Genomic DNA, 25,681 nt, shown 5'->3' with positions numbered 1-25,681 from the left:
GCTCCTTTTGCAAAACTAACAGCCTCTAGACGCTTCCTATAGCCTCTAATGAGTGTCTGGATGAAGGTGTTTTGGACCATTCCTCCTTACATAACATCTGCAGTTCAGTTAGGTTTGATGGTTGCCGAGCATGGACATCCCGCTTCAAATCATCCCACAGATTCTCAGTGATATTCAGGTCTGGGGACTGGGATGGCCATTCCAGAACATTGTACTTGTTCCTCTGCATAAATGCCCGGGTAGATTTTGAGCAGTGTTTTGGGTCGTTGTCTTGTTGAAATATCCAGCCCGGCGTAACTTCAACATTGTGACTGATTCTTCAACATTATTCTCAAGAATCTGTTGATATTGAGTGGAATTCATGCGACCCTCAACTTTAACAATATTCCCAGTACCGGCACTGGCTAGTCAGCCTCACAGCATGATGGAACCTCCACCAAGTTTTACTGTGGGTAGAAAGTGTTTTTCTTGGAATGCTGTGTTCTTCTGCCACCATGGATAACAGCCCTTGTTATGACCAAATAACTCAATCTTTGTTTCATCAGTCCACAGCACCTTATTCCAAAATGAAGCTGGCTTGTCCAAATGTGCGTTTGCATACCTCAAGCGACTCTGTGGCGTGTGTGCAGAAAATATTTCTTCCGCATCACTCTCCCGTACAGCTTCTCCTTGTGCAAAGTGTGCAGAATTGTTGAGCGATGCACAGTGACACCATCTGCAGCAAGATAATGTTGTAGGTCTTTGGAGGTGGTCTGTGGTCTGTTTTTGGTCGTTCTAACCAGCTTAAATCTCTGTGATAGCTTTTTGTAGACTTCCCCTAAACCATAATGTTGAATAAATACCTTTTCTCATGATTGAATGCACTTGTCTATGAAGTTCAAGGCTTAATGAGCTCACCAAACCAATTGTGTGTTAATTAATCAGTGCTAAGTAGTTACAGGTATTCAAATCAACAAAATGTCAAGGGTGCCCACATTTTTGCATAGCCTATTTTTCACATCTGATGACTTAATATTGTTACACTAACTTAGTATTGCAACACTAAAACTCTATGTCTGGAAAATACCCCAGTACTCAGCTTTTATTAGAAAATGAATGGCATGCTACTGTGATATTTGACAGATTTTGCCACTTACAAAGCCTGTAGAAATCTGTCATTTTTATCATAGGCCCTCTTCAACTGTGGAATCAGGAATCAAAATCAAAAATCCAGAAAATCACATTGTATGATTTTTAAGTAATTGACATAAGTATTTTATACATCAGAAAAGCAGAACTTAATATTTGGCACAGAAACCTTTGTTTGCAATTACAGAGATCATACGTTTCCTGTAGTTCTTGACCAGGTTTGCACAAACTGCAGCAGCCATTTTGGCCCACTCCTCCATACAGACCTTCTCCAGATCCTTCAGGTTTCGGGGCTGTCGCTGGGCAATACGGACTTTCAGCTCCCTCCAAAGATTTTCTAATGGGTTCAGGTCTGGAGACTCCAGGACCTTGAGATGCGTCTTACGGAGCCACTCCTTAGTTGCCCTGGCTGTGTGTTCCGGGTTGTTGTCATGCTGGAAGACCCAGCCACGACCCACCTTCAATGCTCTTACTGAGGGAAGGAGGTTGTTGGCCAAGATCTCGCCATACATGGCCCCATCCATCCTCCCCTCAATATGGTGCAGTCGTCCTGTCCCCTTTGCAGAAAAGCATCCCCAAAGAATGATGTTTCAACCTCCATGCTTCACGGTTGGGATGGTGTTCTTTGGGTTGTACTCATCGCTCTTCTTCCTCCAAACACGGTGAGTGGAGTTTAGACCAAAAAGCTATATTTTTGTCTCATCAGACCACATGACCTTCTCCCATTCCTCCTCTGGATCATTCAGATGGTCATTGGCAAACTTCAGACGGGCCTGGACATTAACTGGTTTGAGCAGGGGGACCTTGCGTGCACTGCAGGATTTTAATCCATGAAGGCGTAATGTGTTACTAATGGTTTTCTTTGAGACTGTGGTCCCAGCTCTCTTCAGGTCATTTACCAGGTCCTGCCGTGTAGTTCTTGGCTGATCCCTCACCTTCCTCATGATCATTGATGCCCCATGAGGTGAGATCTTGCATGGAGGCCCAGACCGAGGGAGATTGACCGTCATCTTGAACTTCTTCCATTTTCTAATAATTGCGCCAACAGTTGTTGCCTTCTCACCAAGCTGCTTGCCTATTGTCCTGTAGCCCATCCCAGGCTTGTGCAGGTCTACAATTTTATCCCTGATGTCCTTACACAGCTCTCTGGTCTTGGCCATTGTGGAGAGGTTGGAGTCTGTTTGATTGAGTGTGTGGACAGGTGTCTTTTATACAGGTAACAAGTTCAAACAGGTGCAGTTAATACAGGTAATGAGTGGAGAACAGGAGGGCTTCTTAAAGAAAAACTAACAAGTCTTAGAAAGCCGGAATTCTTACTGGTTGGAAGGTGATTACTGGTATGTCATGCAATAAAATTCAAATTAATTATTTAAAAATCGTATACTTGGATTTTCTTGATTTTTGTTTTAGATGTACCTATAGACCTCTACATGCTTTGTAAGTAGGAAAACCTGCAAATCGGCAGTGTATGTAACATGTAAATATGTAAAGAATAAATATATTACTTGTTTTTTGGTTACTATTAGAGAGGACATTGTAGCGTGCATTAGCTGGTCAAGTGGACATGGACAACTGGGCAGATTTTACCCTATAATAGATTTCTTTTTCAAGCGTGTTGCCAGATATTATATAAAGTATGTCTGAAGGGCATCCAGTAGAACATGGGGAAAACCCCTGCGTGTACTATTTTTGGAATAATAGCTGATGTAAGGGATGGGTGTTATGTTTTATTACACATTTCAACTTACTACGTAGAAGGACTTGCCTACTGTTCAATCACTTCTATTTTCCTCTCACTATCCCTGGACCCTGTCCGGTATCTGGTCTTCAGACACTGGGTTTTCTCGTTTTCAAAGTAAGTTATTTAAAAAAAATCTCCAGATGAGGAACTACTCCTAATGAGTTCTAATTAGCTCCATCTAAGGACATCTTTACACCATTCTTTGGGTGGCTAGTGACATTCTCTTCTCTCAGTCTCAATATTTGTCTTATTTGGAAGTCAATAATAGACTGGTTTACCATTGTATCACATTCAGTTAAATGCACTGAGCAATATTTCATTATTCAAATGTTATGGGTGACTAGCATTATTTTTTTACTGTAAAATTACAAAATGTTTTTTACATAATCTCCCTATTTCAGAGCACCAAAGGGACAGATCAATATAATGTCTGAATTAGACAAATATAAAAAAACTCCCTAATTGCTATTAAGGCTCATTCTCTTGCTGTATGATGTCTGAATTAGGAAGTATTTGGTTGTTGTTGTTGGATGCCTGGCATCTACAAAAAGCAACCTTTCACGAAGTGAGAAAAGGTCGAATTTCAACGTTAATTAATATCCTGAATATTCCTAATATGACTACATTTTGGATCAGATTTTTACACATACCAATAAATAATTGCTGTTTTTCAAATAAAAACATGCTGTAATGTCGTTTTGCAAATCATCATTAATTACAACATCTGGTGTCTAAGTCAGTGAATTAATAAACCACCCTTCTGAGACCCCTGTAACAAAACGCATCACTGCTTGCCTGGCTGACATCTCCTCTTGGATGTCAGCCAACCACCGTAAGCTTAACCTTGACAAGACTGAGCTGCTCTACCTCCATGGGAAGGCCTGTCGACTCCAGGACATGACAACTCTGCAGTGTTCCCCTCCCAGAGTGCAAAAAACCTTGCAGTGACCTTAGACGACACCCTGTCATTCTCTTTTAATATCAAGGCAGTGGTTCGCTCCTGCATGTTCATGCTCTACAACATGAGTAGATTATGACTTTACCTCACACAGTAAGCAGCAGAGGTTCTTATCTAGGCACTTGTCATCTCGTGTCTGGATTAAAGAAACTCAATCCTGGTGGGGCTCCCGGTGTGTGCCACCAAACCCCAGGAACCCATTCACAATGTAGCAGTTTAGTGCTGGCCTACAGCATATCAAGAGGAGCTTTTCCTAAATATGTTAAGGCTATGCTCAAACCTACATCCCTACCTGAGGGATGCCAACTTTGTTCAGCCAACTCTGTGCCCTTAGCTGTCCTGTCAGTTTTGGGGCAGTTCCATATCCATACAGTCTAAACTTTTCTCTGTCCTTGCACCTTAATGGTGGAACCTGCTTTCCCAGTCACTGCCCTAAAATCACTGCCACCAGCTGTGTTGTCTTTTGTAACCGTTGCTTGGTGTGTTTACTATTTGTATGCTCTTCTTTCCAGCACTGACTTTTGCCAATATCTAGCAAATGTTCTTAAAATATAGCCACTTACTGTAACTTGCTCTGGATGAGAACATATATGACTGATCACATCTGGCTAGCCCAAAAACCCAAGCAAAACTCTTTTCAGCACAGTGAAGATTATTTACGTTATTTTGAATGATTCATAGAGACAAAAAGGGAACCAATATTGTCGCTTCATGTAAAAGAAAATGAATCACCAAATCCGACAAAGATGTTGTTCTTCAGCACATAACGTTTCTTCACAATGCTGCTTATTCAGCTCTTTCTATTATCCATTACTTCATCAATGAGCCAGTTCCAGTGGCAGCCATATATGCCCAAGCCATGACACCCCTTCCACCCATTTTTCACTAATAAAATGATCTTGGGCAGTTATTTTTATTTCTCCACACTTTCCTCTCTTGATCATTGTGAGCTCATCTATCCACAATACCATTTTCGAAACCTCTGCAGGCTTTTTTAGGTATATATTTTTTTTAAATTGTGCAAATGTTAGCCTTGCTATACAGTTGAAAGTCTACCTAGTTCTGACAGAAAATGGCACATATTAGTTTAACTTTTTATTCAGCCAAACTGTTTGAGGATAAAAAAAAATAATGTATTGGAAAGATTGCTGCTCTAAAAGAATTACAGATTTCCTCCGCCCAAGACCCTTCTGGTCCCTCTACTTTTTCAGCTGTCTTCGATCAGTTTCATTATTAACAAAGGTAGTTCGTACCATGCGCCCCACACACAGTTCCCTGGATTCCATTCCCTCTCGTCTTTTAAAATATGTTTTTGATACGATTGAGCCCAGTATTCTTATTCTGATTAATACTTGCCTTATTTCTGGGTGTGTTCCAGCTGCTTTTAAACATGCTGTAGTACAACCTCTTATTAAAAAAATTAACCTGGATCCTAATGTTCTTTCAAATTTTAGGCCCATCTCTAAGCCACCTTTTCTCTCTAAAATCCTAGAGAGAGTAGTTCTTAATCAATTGACAATGTTTTTAGAAAATCATGATATCCAGGAAAAGTTTCAGTATGGCTTCAAGCCACGTCATAGTACTGAAACAGCACTCTTAAGAGTTTTTAATGATCTCCTTGAAACTGTTGACTCAGAGAGCCCCGTTATTCTGGTGCTTTTCTGGTGGACCTGTCTGCAGCCTTTGACACAGTGGATCATAGGATTCTCTTGAAACGCCTTGAACAGTCCATTGGCATCAAAGGAACAGTCCTGAAATGGTTTGAGTCATACCTGACTGATAGGACTTTTTCGGTCCACCTAGCCGAATTTTCATAAACCATTGCACCTCTTACTTGTGGGGTCCATGTGTTGCCCTTGGGGTCCATTTTTAAGAAACACAATATCTCCTTTCATTGCTTTGCCGACGATGTACACATTTACATGCTGATTAAAAATAACATCTAAAGACTGTACAGCCTATCTTAGACTGCTTAAAGGACATCAAAATCTGGTTGGAGCTAAACCTTCTTACTTAAATTAAAGTTAAATTAAATTAAAGAGATTTTTATGTGTGGACGAGGTAACTTGCTGGGTGATCCTCTTGGTACCCTAGGCCCTCTAGCCTCTTATAGTAGACCGTTTGTTAAGAATCTTGGTTTTATCTTTGATAGCTCCTTCAAACTGAATAAGCAAATTAGTCTAGTAGTGAAATCTAGCTTCTTTCAGCTAAGACGTTTGGCTAAGGGATTTTGAGAAAGTTATCCATGCATTTATTGCGTCTCGGCTGGAGCTTTCGCGGTGGGTGATCCCATCCTCTGGAATAGCCTACCACAGCATATTTGAAATGCCCAGACTATACACACTTTTAAGTCATTGCTAAAGATGCACCTTTTTAGTCTAGCTTTTAATCTTAGCTGAGTTGGCATTAAATGTCTGTGCTGCTATTTTGTCTGTGACTTATGTGTATTTACATAATGTTTTACCTGTAAATTTCATATATTTTGTATACTTTGTTATTTTGTCCTGTACAGCACTTTGGTCAACGAGAGTTGTTTTAAATGTGCTTTATAAATAAAGTTGACATTATTGGAGAACTGTGTACATTCTGTTCCTCTGTGGATACTCACTGCCATCACATGATCATGCAACCAACAATATCATCAAACCTTAATGCTATTAATAGCAGTGCCCACAGGCAATAAGCAAGGTACGCTGTATCGATCCCCTCCACAAAACGAAACACAGAAACAAACAGGTGGAGGATGTGGTGGTGGGTGGATTTGCACCTGCATCCTACGAACCCGATTCCAAAAAAGTTGGGACACTGTACAAATTTTGAGTAAAAAAGGAATAGAATAATTTACAAATCTCAAACTTATATTTAATTCACAATAGAATATAGAAAGTGAGACATTTTGTAATGTCATGCCAAATATTGGCTCATTTTGGATTTCATGAGGGCTACACATTCCAAACAAGTTGGGACAGGTAGCAATAAGAGGCCGGAAAAGTTAATTGTACAGTTAAGGAGGACCAATTTGCAACTTATTATGTCAATTGGCAACATGATTGGGTATAAAAAGAACCTCTCAGAGTGGCAGTGTCTCTCAGAAATCAAGATGGGCAGAGGATCACCAATTCCCCCAATGCTGCAGCGAAAAATTGTGGAGCAATATCAGAAAGGAGTTTCTCAGAGAAAAATTGCAAAGAGTTTGAAGTTATCATCATCTACAGTGCATAATATCATCCAAAGATTCAGAGAATATGGAACAATCTCTGTGCCTAAGGGTCAAGGCCGGAAAACCATACTGGATGCCCTTGATCTTCGGGCCCTCAGACGGCACTGCATCACATACAGGAATGATACTGTAATGGAAATCACAACATGGGCTCAGGAATACTTCCAGAAAACATTGTCGGTGAACACAATCCACCGTGCCATTCGCCGTTGCCGGCTAAAACTCTATAGGTCAAAAAAGAAGCCGTATCTAAACAGGATCCAGAAGCGCAGGCGTTTTCTCTGGGCCAAGGATCATTTAAAATGGACTGTGGCAAAGTGGAAAAGTGTCCTGTGGTCAGACAAATCAAAGTTCATTTTGGACAACTGGGACGCCATGTCATCCGGACTAAAGAGGACAAGGACAACTCAAGTTGTTATCAGTGCTAGGTTCAGAAGCCTGCATCTCTGCTGGTATGGGGTTGCATGAGTGCGTGTGGCATGGGCAGCCTACACATCTGGAAAGTCACCATCAATGCTGACAGTTATATCCAAGTTCTTGAACAACATATGCTCCCATCCAGACGTCGTCTCTTTCAGGGAAGACCTTGCATTTTCCAACATGACAATACCAGACCACATACTGCATCAATTACAATGTCATGGCTGCATAGAAGAAGGATCCAGGTACTGAAATGGCCAGCCTGCAGTCCAGATCTTTCACCCATAGAAAACATTTGGCGCATCATAAAGAGGAAGGTGCGACATAGAAGACCTAAGACAGTTGAGCAACTAGAAGCCTGTGTTAGACAAGAATGGGACAACATTCCTAATCATAAACTTGAGCAACTTGTCTCCTCAGTCCCCAGACGTTTGCAGTCTGTTATAAAAAGAAGAGGGGATGCCACACAGTGGTAAACATGGCCTTGTCCCAACTTTTTTGAGATGTGTTGATGCCATGAAATTTTAAATCAACTTATTTTTCCCTTAAAGTGATACATTTTCTCAGTTTAAACATGTGATATGTCATCTATGTTGTATTCTGAATAAAATATAGAAATTTGAAACGTCCACATCATTGCATTCTGTTTTTATTCACAATTGTACAGTGTCCCAACTTTTTTGGAATCGGGTTTGTAGTATAATGGTCAGCGTATCAGACTGAGTGAGTTACCTGACGATTAAGTAGACAGGTATGAAATCTGACATTTTGATAGCAGTGATCCAACGTCATCTGATGCATAGTTGGACAATTATCGCTCGGTTTTCCTGGCTGAACTGGCTATGTTAATTTGTTTGCACCATACTGAAGCCTCTGTAGTTCTTCTGGTCATACACTGTTGAGCTGACGTGCATAACAAATACAGTACGCAAATAGTTCAATAAAGAGTGCACAGAATTCCGTACTATCATGCCTCTTCATAAAACTATATTGTCGTCTATTAGTTTGGGATTTGGGGACTGTCAGAAACCTATTAGTAGCACGTTTTGTTGCATATCAGAGCTGTACGTTAGCTGACTTTTTTGGTTGAGTATGTTCTAAGGAATTGTAAGCCTTTCTTTAACACAGACTTACCACTCCCCATCTTTTGAACAAGTGTTATGACCATGTCATTTTCCAATCTAAGGTGACACCAACAAACTTAGTTCACTCAACTTCTCAACAAAAAACTCAAGTTCATCACTTGGTCCATGAGCTTTGGTCAGTCCATTTTGACCGATAGTGTTTTCTTTAAGTCTCAAAGTCCCTTGAGTTGTAAAATGTGCAATAGCCATGCAGAAATGGTAGCTTTCTTTCAACCCTCAATCCCATTCATATTACATTTTTACCATATTTTTTACCATATGACTAACAATGTGATGTAATCATATTGAATACCCTTAAACCATGTATAATTGGACAACGTAGATTCACTGCTAGCTTCAAGACTATGAATGTTGTAACTTTAATGTCTATATTTTCAACAATAGTTTGTTGTGGTGTTGCAAATAGTTGTTTTTAATGACTTTTGAAAGATTAACAAGTGTAAATGTAACCAGTCTTCTTATGTTTTGGGCTAGCTCCCAATTGACTACAGTTCTCTACCTGGAGTGCGCTTCTTGTTCCTAGCTAATGTTTCCTTATAAACACTGGCCATGCTAGAGGATCAAAACCACAATGACTGACTGATCTAGAAATAATAATGATTAGCGGAGTCCTCTGCTGTTGTTTTCTTCCTCTTTTTAACACCAACATTGTTAAAAGCTGTACTTGGGGGGTGCAGTGACATGCAGTAACAGTGCCCATGTTAGAGAGTATCAAAAGGACTGCAAGCTATTACATGATCTGCTATTATTACAGTGCGTGAAAAATGAATCCCTACTGACATTAGTTTTTGTCTGCCTGCAAAGCTTCTTGTTTCCTGCCACCCCAAGTAAGTCAGGAGAGAAACAATATTGCATTAAAAAAATCGGATCAAATGACACTTGGTGGTATGACAGTGACTGTGATGAGACACTCAGACTCATTTATGTATTTTGTATTATTGTGTATTTCATTATGCAGTTTTGCTATTTTGTTTATAAGTATTTCTTTTGCAATAATGCACAAAAAATAGGGAGTGGTAGATAGGCAATATACCATGACAAAGAGCTGTTCTTTGGCGTGACTCCTTACAGCATGCCTGGGCATAGCACTCGTCAATGGTGTGGCAATATACAGCAAACTCCCAAAGATGCCTTATTGCTATTATAACAACACTGTTATTGCATAAAAAAATTTATGTGATGTCACACCAGCGGTACAGGTTCTCTAAAAAACTAGGTGGTTTGAGTTCTGAATTCTGATTGGCTGGTAGCCGTGGTCTGTTAGACCTTATAAACAGGGTGGCTTGAATCCTGAATGTTGATTGGCTGATAGCTGTGGTATATGAGACCTTATACCATGTATATGACATCACAGTACTTTTTACTGCTGTAATGCGTTAGTAACCATTTTATTGATATTGTTGTAAAACATGTTAAAACATTTTTCAGACCTATATTTTATAAACCTCCTTCTATGTGGCAATCCTCTCTCTGTCCTAGAGAGTACTGGCACTGGCAGGGCCAACGGGAGCCCCACAGATACAAGATGACGGGGATTGATTGAGACACAAGGGGAGGGGAAAGGAAAGAGACAGAGGCAGAGTAAGAGAGGGTGACTTGAGGTGAGAGAACGAGTGAGATGATTAGAGGGTGAGAAGGATCCCCAGCTACGCCACTGAGAGTGGGTTTTATTTACGCTAACAGGTCGGCCCGAGTAGAACACTGAATGTGTGTGTCTGCATGTGTTTTTGCATCTGCGTGTGTGTCTGCATCAGTTTTTGTTTGAATCTATGTGTGTGCCAGCTTGCTGTAGGAGGGGGTTCGGACGTGGCCATTGCATTCACATTACCTATATTTTCTGTTCTTGGAGCGTTAATAGAAAGCGCTCTAAGGACAGAAAATATAGGTAATAGGGATGCACCAATAAAAATAATATTGGCTGCTGCTGATATTCATAGAACCCAATCAGAAACCTGTGTAACCTGGCATGGATGAAATACAATTCTGCTTCGGATGATGCTTCTAATTTCAGCAAATGCATATTCAATCATACAAAAATAACTATGAATATCTTCACTAAAGAAATACCCTTGAATGAATAGGTGTCCAAACTGGACTGGTACTGTATTTTATTAACAAAAGTCTGGCACATATATCCATGCATTCCCTATAGGCATCAGCTTGCTTTTCAGGTCCATATCAAGCTGTGTATTTCCCAACTGCTTGAAATCAATGGCTATATTTATTTGAGTTTTCTCCAGAGATTTATCCCAATTTCTTTGAGACCGGCAATGCTACACTACTACTGAACCAAAATATACAAGAGAAAATAATTAAGACACTGAATGTATGAGTGCAAATCTGTGACAATAACAAACTATTTTCCCCTCTAACCGTTATAATGTACATTTTTCTGCATTTGTTTGGTGGTCATTTTACAAATGGCTCTTTTGACATGGTTTGTTATTCCTGGGGTATAGTTTTCAAGATGTTGGCATATGTTGTTAAGGGCATCATCCTTGAGGGCCTTAAGGTGAGAATTTTGAATTCTATTCCATACTGTATTGCTGCCTGTGGATGCTGCATAAAAGTGGGGTGAGGTAGGTTATTTTGGTGGTTTGTGAGATTATCTTGGTACTGTAGCTGCATTCTGGATCCTTTGGATTTGAAACAGGAGCCTTAATAATATTCCTGTCAGCAGTGCATTGCAGTAATCGTGTTGAGATGTAACCAGGCCATACGTAAGCATTTCAGTATTCACAGTGGATTACTTGATCCTAGTGAGTCCTGGCCGTGTTGTCCTGTGAATGCTGTGATTTCATGTAACGGGTTGCCGTTTAAAGCAGTCCTAAAGCTTGCTTATGTACGGACCTACTCCGTGTGATGTACTTAACCATTACTGAAGTGTATGTGAATACCATCTGTAAAGACCACAACTGTAGTTCTCAAAGGGGGATATTATTACCACAGAAAAGGAGTCAGAATGCCCATCGGATGTAAACATCTCAATGATCCTCATTTCTACTCCTCAAGGGTTGGGCCATGGAAGCCTGTGGAGTGAGAAACATTTTAGAATAGACCAGTATTTCCCAACAGAAGCTTGCTAGCTCGTCCTGGGCTCTGCCCACCTCTTTTCCTAGGTTCCACCCAATCGGCATCACAAGCCTTCCATTGAAAAACAATATCTTGTGGGCAATCTTGTTTTTTTAGTTATACAAATACTTGTTCTCAGTAGAACAATCACTTTAGGTGACATTACCGCACAGTGCCATGCTAGACTTAACTAGCCTGCTTGTTTTACATGTAGGACTCATATTTACTGGAGCCTATTGTTACTATAATAACAGTGGGAGGAGGAAAGTTTAGGTTAAAAAATTAAACATGAGGTTGCTTCCAGGTCCTTTACCAATACCACAAAAACATTCTACATCAAACTCTTTTGTAAAGAAGACTGTCTTTACTGTTATTATTAGCCTTAGTAATATACATTTTAGGTATTATTATTATTTGTGCTTTTTATTATACAAAAACACAGTGGTAATAGATGACGGAGTGGCTGCCTATCGGTTGCTAGAAAAGCCTTGTTGTTAGAACAGTGAAATCCTTGAGTTAATATTCACCTGTCTGTGTCTGCTGACCCTAGGTCTGCTGTTAGGGGGCTATATTCTCGTTCAGCAGTCTGGTGTCAGGTATTTTTCTCTACAGGGTATTTCGTTGGAAATTATATTCTACTCTTGTGGGGGAGCCAAGTGGTACTCAGACAGTGAGCAGTGTGGAATCCGGCGCGCACACACAAACACGCACACACACACCTGCCACTTTCCTGGTCTGGTAATGAACCGAAATGAACAATATGTGGCCAAATAGTGACACCACTATTGTCTGAGTGTTAATGGGTTTTCCTCTTGAGTATTACTCAAACATGCACGCTAGCTGGACACCACTCTGCCTGTCAATGAAGCTTATGAATTGAGGTATTGTGGAGGTGTTGGCTTCCAGAAGGGAGGATATATATATGTGTGTGTGTGTGTGTGTGTGTGTGTTTCTTCATTAGAATGCTTGTCAGCGTCAGGGACTTTGCTGGGGCCTGTTCTTTCTGTGCTAAAACTCAGCTGCATGGTGCACAAGATGAATTTGTTTGACAGTGAATAACCCTTAAGATTTAAGTGAAATATGTGTTGTAGGGGTGTGGATTTGTAAAATTGTGTTTTGGAATAGAAGAATATCATATGTCTTTGTCTGTATCTGTATACACTCTAGATAATCTCAAACACTGCTGCCCCAGTTTTTATGAAATTTCAGTGATTGATGCTTCTTGCTAGAAAGATCCGATAGTTAGAAAAATCTGTCATGATGGATTTGTCACCTTAAATATTGTGAAAATCACCTGGAGCACTTGTTGTTGCTGGGGCTGCAACAGCTAATCAGGGAAATTGGTAAGGTCTATAATGAAAATAGTTGGGACCAAGTTGGATCAATGTGAGACAGAACAGAATTTATTCTAATAAAAATGAAAGAGATTTGGCAGTGGATGGACCTTTCAAAAAAAAAAAAAATCACCCCTAACCTACTTCAAATTCAACATAGAAATGGTTGCGGGACCAGAAAATCAATCTCCGGAACTAAATCCATTAGAAAATATTGAAAATGAATTGAAGAGGGAAGTCCACAAGCACAAACCAAGGATCTTGAAATGTGCTTCATGGAGGAGGCTCAGTGCTGCTATTCACTCCAAGGGAGGCTTCAATGAGTATTGATTTCTGGGGTGACAATACTTTTGCAACCTATGTTTTGCATACTACTCAATAAAATGTCAAATGTGTGTTTGAGAATAATGTTATAATGAATGTATACTGCACCCTCATATGCCTGAGTCCAAAATATGACTCATATGCCGCCAAACATGTTATGTCCGAAAGCGCATCCGGTCAAGTTGTTAAATTTCCTATCACACTGCTCACTCTGACAATATATTTAAGCTAGTATGCAGGGACTTACTCGAGCAACAAGACAAGGAGGCCCTATCCGAAACCCAACCATCTACCATGGGCAGTGCTGAAACAATTTGTGCCAGCTTATGTTGGACCCTATGGCATTGTTGGACTATCAACTACAGTTGCAATACAACAGGCTAATGTTTGAGTTATGACCTTCACCACGCATGCTCCGGGAAAATTACTCCAAGCGATATTTGATATTGTGAAGTCCATTTCAAGCCACCAACCACGCCAACCCCAGATGGGGCTGTGCCAACTTCCTTCACGGTAAGCTGCGATTACAAAATTCCTAGACACAATGACACAGGTTTATTACAAGGCAGTGACTTTACTGCTGTGCCATTTTGGTGCCATGAATGATGCATCTTGTTACAGAGGTCCGACATTTATAATAGGACACTGATTGGGGGTCGTGCATCACTTGTGGAGGATGATGCGTTCACTTTTGCCTTGTGACCATGTACTTTGACAGTTGGGAGCTATTCTTAACGCACTAGAACACCCCCTGGGCATTCTTTCCAGGATGTAGTTGTACCTTACTCTTTTATCATCGGCCTGTCCCAGGAAGCAAAACCACACAGCTGAAAGTTAAACCAGTCCACAGGGATCCCTAACTATTCAACACAACATGTTTGATATTCCAAATTTGGTGTACACTCCAACCCATCTAATTTTACTGGTCAAAGGCTTGGTGATTAGTTGACTGGTTGGTTATACACTTCTAAAGAAACAAACCCTGCAGCATCTTTTAGGATTTTTTTTTAAATAAAGACATTGGGTGAATTGCTACAACTTTTCAGATGCACTCTTTAAAATGGTTCCTCAAAGAACCTTGTGAAGAAAATGTAAATGTGTGGTTCCCCCACAGTTCAGTGTGTAAAACCCCTAAAGGATCCTATAAGAAAGGTTGGAATGAATTTAATTAGTGAAATGGTATGGACTCACAGAGGACTAGCCAGACAATAGGTGTTTTAATGACACATTAACAAATACAGTACACGTCATTGCATCTTAGCTATATGATGAACTAGACTGTAAATTAATTGATATGATATAAAGGCACATAGTAAACCAAAAGTGGGTACATTACCACAGCAACTTGGTGCGCTGACGTGCAAAGCTAAACTTTAGCACTTGTTTGTCTCCCACACTCTAACAGTGTGAAATGAATATCTGAAGGTGGAACACCAGACATGACCATGGTAAACTCTAGAGGTCATTTCAATAAACATAGAAGCCGCATGCAGATATTGATTTTCAAGGGCCTCTAGGAAATTGTTATTAAAGGACATTCATGTTAATTAATGTGCTTTTAAATTGGTTGTAGTGTTTATTGTAACAACTGTATTAGCATTTATTGATTACACTTCATATTTATTATGGGTAGCTGGGTAATCCAATGTTGGATCAGTGGTGCAAATGTTGGTATACATGTGACATGGTTGGTATATTACATGTTTTCTTTCATGCTAAAACAAATAAGAATTAAAAAAATTACTTAGTGTCTGCTTATTGTCTGTTTATGCGCTAAGGCACACAACGATTTTGTTTCTCCAACTAATTATTTTGCAAGCCATTATACTCTGCAGTGTTAAACAGTGCCAAGTTTACGTCTCTGAGAAGGGGCCTACTGTCTGCCAGTCCCTGAGGATCTACAGCTCAATAAGCACACAGCTGTTTTTGGGACAGGCGTTCTCTCTGGCCCCACTAGTGTTATTCACGACCAAACTAGCAGTGTGCAAAAACTGTCCTCAGACAACTCTTATTGAGAGCTGCATTTCACAACAATCTTTACAATTTATCTTTGACCAGCTCTTTGTGGAAAAGGAGATCAGTGAAATCTCAACAAAATTATTTTTTCCCCTGGATTTCTTGGTGTCTAATACGAGACAAATGCTTTGCTTCAATGCAACTACTTCCAGCAGACTGAGGATGTGTATACCAGAATCTTGCTCAACATTGCAAGGAAAACCATTTGGTAGATAACCCCTAAAACGCTCAATCGGCCAGCTTAACATTTAGCCAAAAATAAGGAGTTAATGAGGATTCAAAGTAACAAGGTAATTCCACTTAGATGTGATTCCTAAATTAATTAAGCAACCAACCATCATGCTTGGGGTCATTAATAAAAATACCGGGCAGGCCCAGTTACCTATTAATTGGGCTACAATGGCTAAAATAGACCTCAGTTACCTTCTGCAGAATTCTAGACAGAAGTAGAATCTATACCAGGGCACATTAATGCTTTTCTGGCACTCATTTATTTTGTGAGTTATGTGTAAATTTTTCAAAGATGTTCCGACCCTATCGGGAATAACATTTTACATTAATAATAATAATAATGGTGGATGGAGGATTTTACTTCTCTATTGATGATGGCTGGACACTAATGAGATACTAAACAGTCGTCTCACTTTCACTGAGGTTTTTCGACTGCTGAAGTGAAATACTGAATATACAGTTGGGGATTGTAGGAGGAGTTCACCTCCACATCTCTGATTCACATGATACCAGTCTCCCTCCACACTGGCTAAATAAAAGCACTGTTAAAATATGTGTGTGCTGGCCTTAAGTTGACCTATGGTCTCAAAATACACACACTCGGACACAAACGTTTGGTCAACAACAAATACAAACACGCATACACAGTAGGCAAGATAGTGTTGACAATCTGGAGAGATAGTGAGTGTTGACAGTGTGTTGCTAAGGTATGCCCCCCGTTCCAGATAAGTTGGGGTTGAGTCCGATTTGCTCGCTCTCATGTTGCAGAGTGAAGGAGGGTGACATTTAATTCTGGCAGAGAGTTGGGGGACTTGGGACGGTGTGTGGTAGAGGTAGGGCTTGGCAGCATGGCCAAAATGTCATTTCACAATATTTTTCTTCTTATTATATTTTTCTTTTGACATACAGCTTATTTGTTTTCAAATAATAGTTCTATATGTTTTCTAGGTATTTGAATGTAGGATGGCAACAAATATGTGGTTTTAATGGCCTGAGAAGTGAGGTTTTGAACTTTAAATTAGGTAAAAAGACAATTGCTGATATTGTAAAAATGTACCTAAATTGTAGATCCAAACTTTTATACCTTAAAGGAAATGTGTACTTTTATATGTATATAGTTGTTGTCAAAAGTTTGCATACCCTTAGAGAATTGGTAATATATGTGCCACTTGTAAAGAAAACATGAGTGAGCAGGCAAAACATGTATTTTATTTCTTATGGGATTCGCATTCAACTGTAGGTCATAACAGAATGGCACAATCATAAAACAAAACATGGCAACAAAGAAAAAAACTAACTGACCCCTGTTCACATGTCTGCAGCCCCTTAGTTCTTAATACTGTGTATTGCCCCCTTTAGCATCAATGATAGCGAGCAGTCTTTTGTAATAGTTGACTATGAGGCCCTGATGTCTTGCAGGTGGTATCGCTGCCCATTTGTCTTGGCAAAATGCCTCCAGGTCATGCAAAGTCTTTGGTTGTCTTGAATAAACTGCACATTTGAAATCTCCCCAGAGTGGCTTGATGATATTAAGTCCGGAGACTGTGATGGCCACTCCAGAGCCTTCACCTTTTTCTGCTGAAACCACTGGAGGGTCAGCTTGTCCTTGTGCTTAGCGTCATTGTTGTGCTGGAAAGTCCAAGAGCGTCCCATACGCAGCTTTCATGCAGAAGAATGCAAATTCGTGCCTTTAGAGCTCACACCCCCCCCCCAAACATCAGTGAGCCACCAACATGCTTCACAGTGGGGATGGTATTCTGTTCACTATAGGACTTGTTGACCCCTCTCCAAACATAGCACTTATGGTTGTGAACGTAAAGCTCTATTTTGGTCTCATCACTCCAAATTGCAGTGTGCCAGAAGCTGTGAGGCGTGTCAAGGTGTTGTCGGGCGTATTGTAACCAGGCTTTTCTGTGGCACCTCCGCAGTACAGGCTTCTTTCTGGCAACTCAACCATGCAGCTCATTTTTGTTCAAGTATTGTTGTATTGTGCTCCTTGAAACTTTGGATATATTTTTATATCCTTTTCCATGTTTATACATTTCCATTACCCTGTTACGCAGTTCTTTTCTGCTCCCCATGGCTCAGTATCTAGCCTGCTCAGTGTATTCACGTGAGAGTTAACAAACTTATTGACTATTTATACACAGATACTAATTTTAAAAGACACAGGTGTGGGAAATTCACCTTTAATTGGTATTTTCACCTGTGTGTGTCACCTTGTGTGTCTGTAACAAGGCCAAACATTCAAGGGAATGTAAACTTTTGATCAGGGCCATTTGGGTGATTTCTGTTTTCATTATGATTTAAAAAGGAGCCAAACAATTATGTGATAATAAATAGCTTCATATGATGGCTATCCTTACATAAAAGACTAATTTCCAAATGTTTGCCAGGGTATGCAAACTTATAAGCACAACTGTATACGTGTTGGGGTTACAGAAGTGTGTGGTATTCGGGGAACTCAAGGAACATTTACAATACAAGGAGTATTTTTGGTTTATCTCATGAATGTCTGTGTTCTATGTAGGTGTGTTTATTTAGATTATGGCTGTTAGTTACAGATTACTTTTTTTTCCAATGCTCCTAATGTGTCCCAGAGGACACATTAGGAGCTTATCCCTCATTCAAAACCATTTGAGAATTGTTGCACCAGAACCTACTATCAGCCAGTCAGGGCTGTTTGTGTAAAAATATCCACATTTGACAGAGCATTTCATTGATTCATAGGTAAATACATTTTTTATTTGTATTTTAATTTAATAGATAAACCGTAAAAAATGTATGACAAAGGCTGCATGTTAAAATACAATATATCGCCTTGCCTTTAGGTAAAAGAGAAGCCCTGACAAACAGTTCATCAACAGTTGTCTTTGTAATTTTTGTTTCAGTATTTAAAGGTGACTCTCCCTGTTCTTCTCTGCCTCCATTTCTAGATAAGCTTTTTGGGAAGCGGCTGCTCCAGGCCGGGAGGTACATCATGTCTCATAAGTCCTGGATGAAGACTGTACCCACTGAGAACTGCGACGTCCTCATGACTTTCTCAGGTGCCAGTCACACACACACACGATATGTTACTGTCCAGCCACTATGAGAAGCCTGTGTGAGCAGAAATTATTGATGATATTGTAATATTAGCCATCTCAGTGCATATCTATTCATACTGTGCTACTTTTTTCAGTTGTTTCTGGAACATAATTAATCAAAAAGTTCAGGTGGGCTATATTATATGGCCACTGCTAGGAGATGTTCTAATGAGCGATGCAATGTGGAGTGCACAGATACAGCCCTTAGCCTTAGTGCTTTATTGCTACTATAAACTGTTTATCAACATAATTAGAACAGAAACAATACAACCATGGTTTATGGTCTGATAAACGACAGGTTTCAATGAGTCCGCTATCAGGGCTTAAACCAGTTATTTTCTAATTAAGCAATATAGCACCAAGGGTGTGGTTTTTGGCAGGTATGCCACTTTTAAGGCCTGTTATGTACAATGCATTGCAGAGTGCCAGGATACAGATACCTAGCTAGGGTAAGTAGGCGATATACCACAAACCCTGTCGTAATAACATTATAAAGTTGTTACCAAATACAATTCGAGCTGAAATGATCACTCCCTTGGTATAATTAAGCAATAAGGCACCAGGGATGTCGTATGGCCAATACACTAAGAGTCGTTCTTAGGCACAGCACACCACAGAGTATATTGGCAATATATCCACGAACCCCTGAGATTCCTTATTGCAATTACAAGCTGGTTAACAATTCAGTTATACCAGTAAAAAGTGCTGTGATGTCATACCCATGGTATACATTCTCTTCTAAACCGGGTGGTGTGAATCCTGATTGGCTGACAGCCGTGGAATATGAGAAAAAATACCACGGATATATACCAATATTCCACGACTAGGACCTGTGTCCCGGCATTTGGCAATGTGTCTGGCCTAAGAACAGCACTTACCTGTGGTATGTTGGCTATATACCACACCCCTCGTCCCTATTGCGTGCGCGTGTGTGCGCGTGTGTGCGCGTGTGTGTGTGTGTGCGTGTGCGTGTGTGTGTATATATACACACACTACTGTTCAAAAGTTTGGGGTCACTTAGAAATGTCCTTGTTTTCAAAAGAAAAGAGAATAATATGTCCAATTAACCCAGACCATAAGTACTGTGTAGACCAGGGTTGCCCAACCCAGTTCCTGGGGATCTACTGTCCTGTATGTTTTCTCTCCAACTCTAATTTAACACATCTGATTCTAATAATTAACTGGATGAAAAGCTTAATCGAGTTTGTTAATCAAAGTTAATAATTTTAAAAGGCTAATTCATCATTAGAAAACTAATAACTTTCTTCTGAAACTTGTCAGACTGTACTTGTTTTGAGAAATTAAGGCTATTCCATGTGAGAAATTGCCAAGAAACTGAACATCCTGTACAAGGCTGTGTACTACTCCCTTCACAGAACAGTGCAAACTTTTTCTAACCAGAATAGAAAGAGGAGTGGGAGTCCCCGGTGCACAACTGAGCAAGAGGACAAATACATGAGTGTCTAGTGTGAGAAACAGACGCCTCACAGGTCCTCCTAAAAGGTACCCGCAAAACACCAGTCTCAACGTCAACAGTGAAGAGGCGAAAAAGCCATATTACAGACTGGCCAATAAAAAGAAAAGATTAAGATGGGCAAAAGAACACAGACACTGGACTGCGGAAGATTGGAAAGAGAAAGATTGAAAGGTTTAAGGTAGTTGGATGGCAAAGGAGAACATTTGTGAGATGCAGACCAAATGAAGATGTTGGAGGAATGCTTGACGCCATCTGTCATGGTGGACGCAATGTGATGGTCTGGGGGTACTTTGGTGGTGGTGAAGTGGGGGATTTTTACAGGGTAAAAAGATCTTGAAAAAGGAAGGCAATCACTCCATTTTGCAATCCCATGCCCTATGCACAGCGCTTGATTGGAGCCAATTTCCTCCTATAACAGGACAGTGACGCAAAGCACAGCTCCAAACTATACAAGAACTATTTAGGGAAAAAGCGGTCAGTTGGTATTCTGTCTATAATGGAGTGGCCAGCACAGTCACTGAATCACCACTCTATTGAGCTGTCGTCGGATCATGTAAGTGTCGATCAAGCTAATCAAACTTGTGGGAGGTGCTTCAGGACACATGGGGTGAAATCTCTTCACATTACCTGAACAAGCGCTTGTCAATTACTATATTTCCTATTCAAATTCATTTCAGGTATGTTTTCATGGAAAACAAGGACATTTCTAAGTGACACCAAAGTTTGAACAGTAGTGTATTCATATCAGCCAATCAATCAATCAAAGCAACCAGTTTATAATTATTATTTATTATGTCCCATTTCTTCTAGACCAGACAGATGACCACACGTTGCTATGGCTACTGAACCACATGCGCCTGGGCATTCCGGAACTCATCATTCAGATCCGACATCATAAGCACACGCGGGCCCACGCCTTTTTTGTCACGGCAACCTATGAGAAGTAAGAACCCCACTCGGATGGGGGTCATCTCTAGCATGGCCCTTTTTTGGCTCATGTACTGACAATATAATCGTAGGTTGTTGTGTGTGGCAGTGTATCTGCAGCCAAATGGAGGCTGGGTTAGAGAGTAGATCGAGTTACGTTTACCTAAAGTCCACGATTATCTCTTTTGAATGTTCCCTGGCACCACTATGTCAGGGCTCTAACAATGATTAACCGCTATAGGCGTTCTCGCCGTTGGTAAACAGATGGGTTTCGGGAAAATGTAATTATTGGACACTGCTTCCCTGCCTTTAGCCCTGCAGGTGTTCTGTCTGTTGTTGAATGTTGGAATGTCCCGCATTCTAAAATCGCTTCCAGTCTTTCTGAACACAGTAGGGTGCATTCTAGAACCGCTTCCAGTCTTTCTGAACACAGTAGGGTGCATTCTAGAACCGCTTCCAGTCTTTCTGAACACAGTAGGGTGCATTCTAGAACCGCTTCCAGTCTTTCTGAACACAGTAGGGTGCATTCTAGAACAGCTTCCAGTCTTTCTGAACACAGTAGGGTGCATTCTAGAACCGCTTCCAGTCTTTCTGAACACAGTAGGGTGCATTCTAGAACCGCTTCCAGTCTTTCTGAACACAGTAGGGTGCATTCTAGAACCGCTTCCAGTCTTTCTGAACACAGTAGGGTGCATTCTGGAATCGTTCCCAGTCTTTCTGACTACAGTACGGTGCATTCTAGAACAGCTTCCAGTCTTTTCAAACTCTGGAGTTTAACGTACACAATACTAGGGATTATTCTACCATATTTTTGTATGAATAAATACCAGGGGATTTAGACACGACTAATTAATTGGCCATTCGTGAATGACATTGATACAGTTAAACTGACTAAGTTTCTTCCTAAGTTTACCTCCACCACAAATAGCGGCTATGTATTGCGTTTGCCACTGGCCGTTTTAACAGCATATTTGCCATTAATAAGCTTTACCGGTATCTACTAACTTACTGGAATAGTCATAAGAATTGAGCAATTGCTAGCGAGTCTGCCAAAGCTATTTCATTTCATGGCATAAGAACGTATTTCTTTCTTTCATGGCAAAACAACATATTTTGCTTTCATTCGTGAATGTCATTTTATACAATTAACTATCAATAAAGGCGACGATAACTAACTTTTTCATCAAGTGAAAAGACGAGAGAATTGTGGAATCTACCAGAAATAATTAATAAATGTTGTTGCTGTTAAACTGACCTAACATTTCAAAAATAGCGTCTATGAACTGTATTGCTTTTGCCACTGGCTGTTTTAACAGCTTATTAGCCAGTAATAGGCTTACTAGTATCTACTAACTTCCTAGGAATAATCATAAGAATTTAGCAATTGCTAGTGAGACTGAACATGAACTATTCCATGCCAGAAACATTCGCAATATAACCGTTTGCAGTTTCAGGTTTCGGTTTTAGCCAGCAAAGTTTTAGTCAATACGGAATAATTAACAATGCATACTTCGCTTCGCTTGAGAGGAGATACAAACACGGGACCTATAGTTCACAAGTCTGTTTCTCTAACCACTACGCTATTTAACAAAGGGTAGTCAGTCAGTAAGAGAAATTCGCTTACTTGGTCCGACAAAAAGAAGTTAAAATATGGGGTGATAATATTTGCCTTGTTTCACACATACCATGTTGTCATTTTGTTGTCGTTGCATATCCCACTCTGGGTTACCCTTGGACTGAGATTAGCTGTTATTATTGATTACATTATTGTAGTCGTCAATTGAACACAAGGTCCAGCTGAAATTTCCTTTAGCCAAATTGGAAAAAGTGCACGCTTTGCTCATGGTGCTGTCTTGTTAATGGGCAGACAAATAGCTACATAATCCTAGTTCAGGGATTAGATCGAGCAAACTCTCAATTCCTCAACCTGTGCTCCTAATTGCCGGACTTCCTGCCACAATGACCCTGAAGCAGTAAGTGGAAGGGCCTTCCTCAAGAGCTGATCGACTGGTCATCTGAACCGTACTGACTGACCCCAAGGCCACTCCGCTGCCCCTAATGTAGCCTTTGACATCTCATCACGTGACGAGACTCAACACAGGAGCCAAAGCAGACCAGGGGATGACAAAAATAGAGTATTAGAGAGAAAGAGTGAGTGAAAGGGCTTTTTGAAAGTGTGTCAGTGCTCGAGGCAGATGGCTGCTCAAGCATGTGCACTCACAGTAACACATGAGGGATTCCATGTTAAACCCGTACCAGAACCATGGGTTCAGTCAATAGAATCAGGAGGGATTCCAAGTGAAACCCAGTCCAGAACCATGGGTTCAGTCAATAGAATCCTTTGGAGGAATGCTTGCTGACACATTTTTAAATAACTCTAAATACTCTATGGTCATATCAATGTTCCATGGTGGGATATTGTCTACTGTTAGAGTTATGATTCAATTTGCAAACATGACCAGTATGTGTGAATGTATTGATCATAGAGAGTGGTAGCTTACTGTGCCAGTATCGCTGTTTAAAATGTACCTGATACTTTTTTGTACATCAATTTACTAATCCTTTTATAGAGCAAGATAAGCTTCATAAACTACACATTGCTGTTTTGTATTACCTACTGATTAACATTATGGACTTTTAAAGGAGACCTGGCAAACATCATGAATATGCCACCTTTGATTATTTCTGAATTATGCTTTTAGACATGAATACGGAAATGTCAGAATGTACCATGTAAAGAGTCCTTTCTCCAAAGGGCCGTTGTATGGATTGAACTGACTGAAAATCCATCAAATCCTTTTATTTTATGTCTGGGGTTTGCTTGGAATCATTCCAGCTCACTTTCAGGTTTATCGGATGACCTAAATAAACATGTAGTAAGTATGAAAGATAAAGTATGTCATCTTTTCTTATTCCCCTGGAATGATTACATTTTTGTGTTAGTGATATTGAACCTATTATGAGTAGATAGAGTTCAACATGACTACTAATAGTAATGACATGGGGTTCTAATGGAAGGTTTAAACTAAATGCATCTTCGATATGATTGGCGAAATTCACCCATTCACTTTTCATAGACTGAGCTGTTTGCTTAGAGTATTTGTTTATTATAACCTGCTACCACTGGTAATATATGGTGCCTGTAGTTATTGGGACAGTGAAGCATTTTGTCTTTGTTTGGCTCTTAACTGCAAAACATTTGGATTATAAATCAGTTACGATGTAATTTAAGTTGGATGAGCTCGCCAAATGTTCCAAACTGTTTTGGCTGTTTCTCAGTGAGTGAGTGAGTGAGCGAATATGTTTGTGTGTAACTGACACCTGTGTTTGCTCGTCTGTCACTGTGTTGTTGGTTGGTGTTTGTGTGTAAATGTGTATGTTTCCCTATATCTATCTCTCTGTCAGTCTATTGCGTGGGGCAGAGGAGATGGGTCTGAGGAAATCAGTGAAGCCAGAGTTTGGGGGAGGAACACAAAGTTTCTCCTGTGAAGAAGACTACATCTATGAGAACATTGAGAGTGAATTGTGCTTCTTCACGTCACAGGTGAACTCACGCCCACACATTCCTACAGTAGCACATAGACTTACTCAATGAATATCCCTTCCTGTGATCCTAAAAACGTGACTCTGTCTGACCAGTCTCTCCCTGTTACTCCTCAGGAGAGGCAGAGCATCATCAAACACTGGCTTGACAATCTACGTGCCAAGCAAGGGGAAGTGCTTCACAACCTACATTTTCTGGAAGGACAGCCAATCAGTGAGCAGCAATTCTTTGTACATTTTATGTTTTGTGTGTAACCTGTTCATGCTCACCGCTGGCTAAACTCCAATAAAATATATGTGCATGTGTGTATGTTTCTATGTGCACCCCACTGTGTGTGTGTGTGTGTGTGTGTGTGTGTGCGTGTAAAGGAGTTAATGTTTGTGTGTGTCCCACCAGTCCCAGAGCTGCGTGCGCGAGGGGTGATCCAGCAGGTGTTTCCCCTCCATGAGCGCAGGATCCTAAGTCAGCTGATGAAGTCCTGGGTGCAGGCCGTTTGCGAGAAACAGCCGCTAGGTCAGTCCGCGCACCCGCCTAATGTTTGTTATGCAGAACAGCCGGTGCACCTTACCCTGTGTACCTTCCTGTGTTTGCCAGAGGCGAACAGTCAGGTCGGTCGCTCAGGGCGTGTCGGGCTCGTCTTCAGTTACCTTTAGGGTTTGCGTGACCTGAGAGAACGGAAATGGTGTCTTTGTTTACACAGTTGAATGTTGAATGACATATGTTTGGTTGCTAACTGTCTCTGTCTTTCTGAGGTGTTCCCAGATGATATTAACGATTACTTTGGGGTGAAGATAGCCATGTACTTTGCCTGGCTGGGGTTCTACACCACATCCATGCTTTATCCTGCCGTCATCGGCTTCGTGCTCTGGATTCTCACTGAGTCCGACCAGGTGACTTATTCCCTAGGCTGGGCTGTTTCATGGGTGAGGTTAGGACTATACATGTAGATCAGGTTTCCTCACACTACGGAAACAGAAGATAGCCTCCTGTCTCTATGGGATCTGGTTTGGATGAGGTTTACTTACAGTCTGTAACAGAACACAAACATAAAGTCCTGT

General features: G+C 40.5%; 1 protein-coding gene across 2 annotated transcripts in view; it reads left to right on the top strand.

Moving 5' to 3' along the window:
- The window catches only part of ano8b (anoctamin 8b), a 67,803-nt gene that overhangs the window by 24,236 nt on the left and 17,886 nt on the right, over positions 1-25,681 (top strand). For both annotated transcript variants that reach the window (XM_029121631.2, XM_029121632.2), the window contains exons 2-7: positions 18,526-18,636; positions 20,963-21,095; positions 24,485-24,623; positions 24,740-24,836; positions 25,020-25,136; positions 25,386-25,513. In XM_029121631.2, coding sequence (XP_028977464.1) covers positions 18,526-18,636; positions 20,963-21,095; positions 24,485-24,623; positions 24,740-24,836; positions 25,020-25,136; positions 25,386-25,513 — 725 coding nt within the window. The remainder of the gene's footprint in view (positions 1-18,525; positions 18,637-20,962; positions 21,096-24,484; positions 24,624-24,739; positions 24,837-25,019; positions 25,137-25,385; positions 25,514-25,681) is intronic.

This window comes from Esox lucius, chromosome 8 (genome assembly GCF_011004845.1).
Source record: "Esox lucius isolate fEsoLuc1 chromosome 8, fEsoLuc1.pri, whole genome shotgun sequence".
NCBI lineage: Eukaryota > Metazoa > Chordata > Actinopteri > Esociformes > Esocidae > Esox > Esox lucius.
Note: the sequence above shows the minus strand (reverse complement) of the source record. Positions and strands in the feature narration are given on the sequence as shown.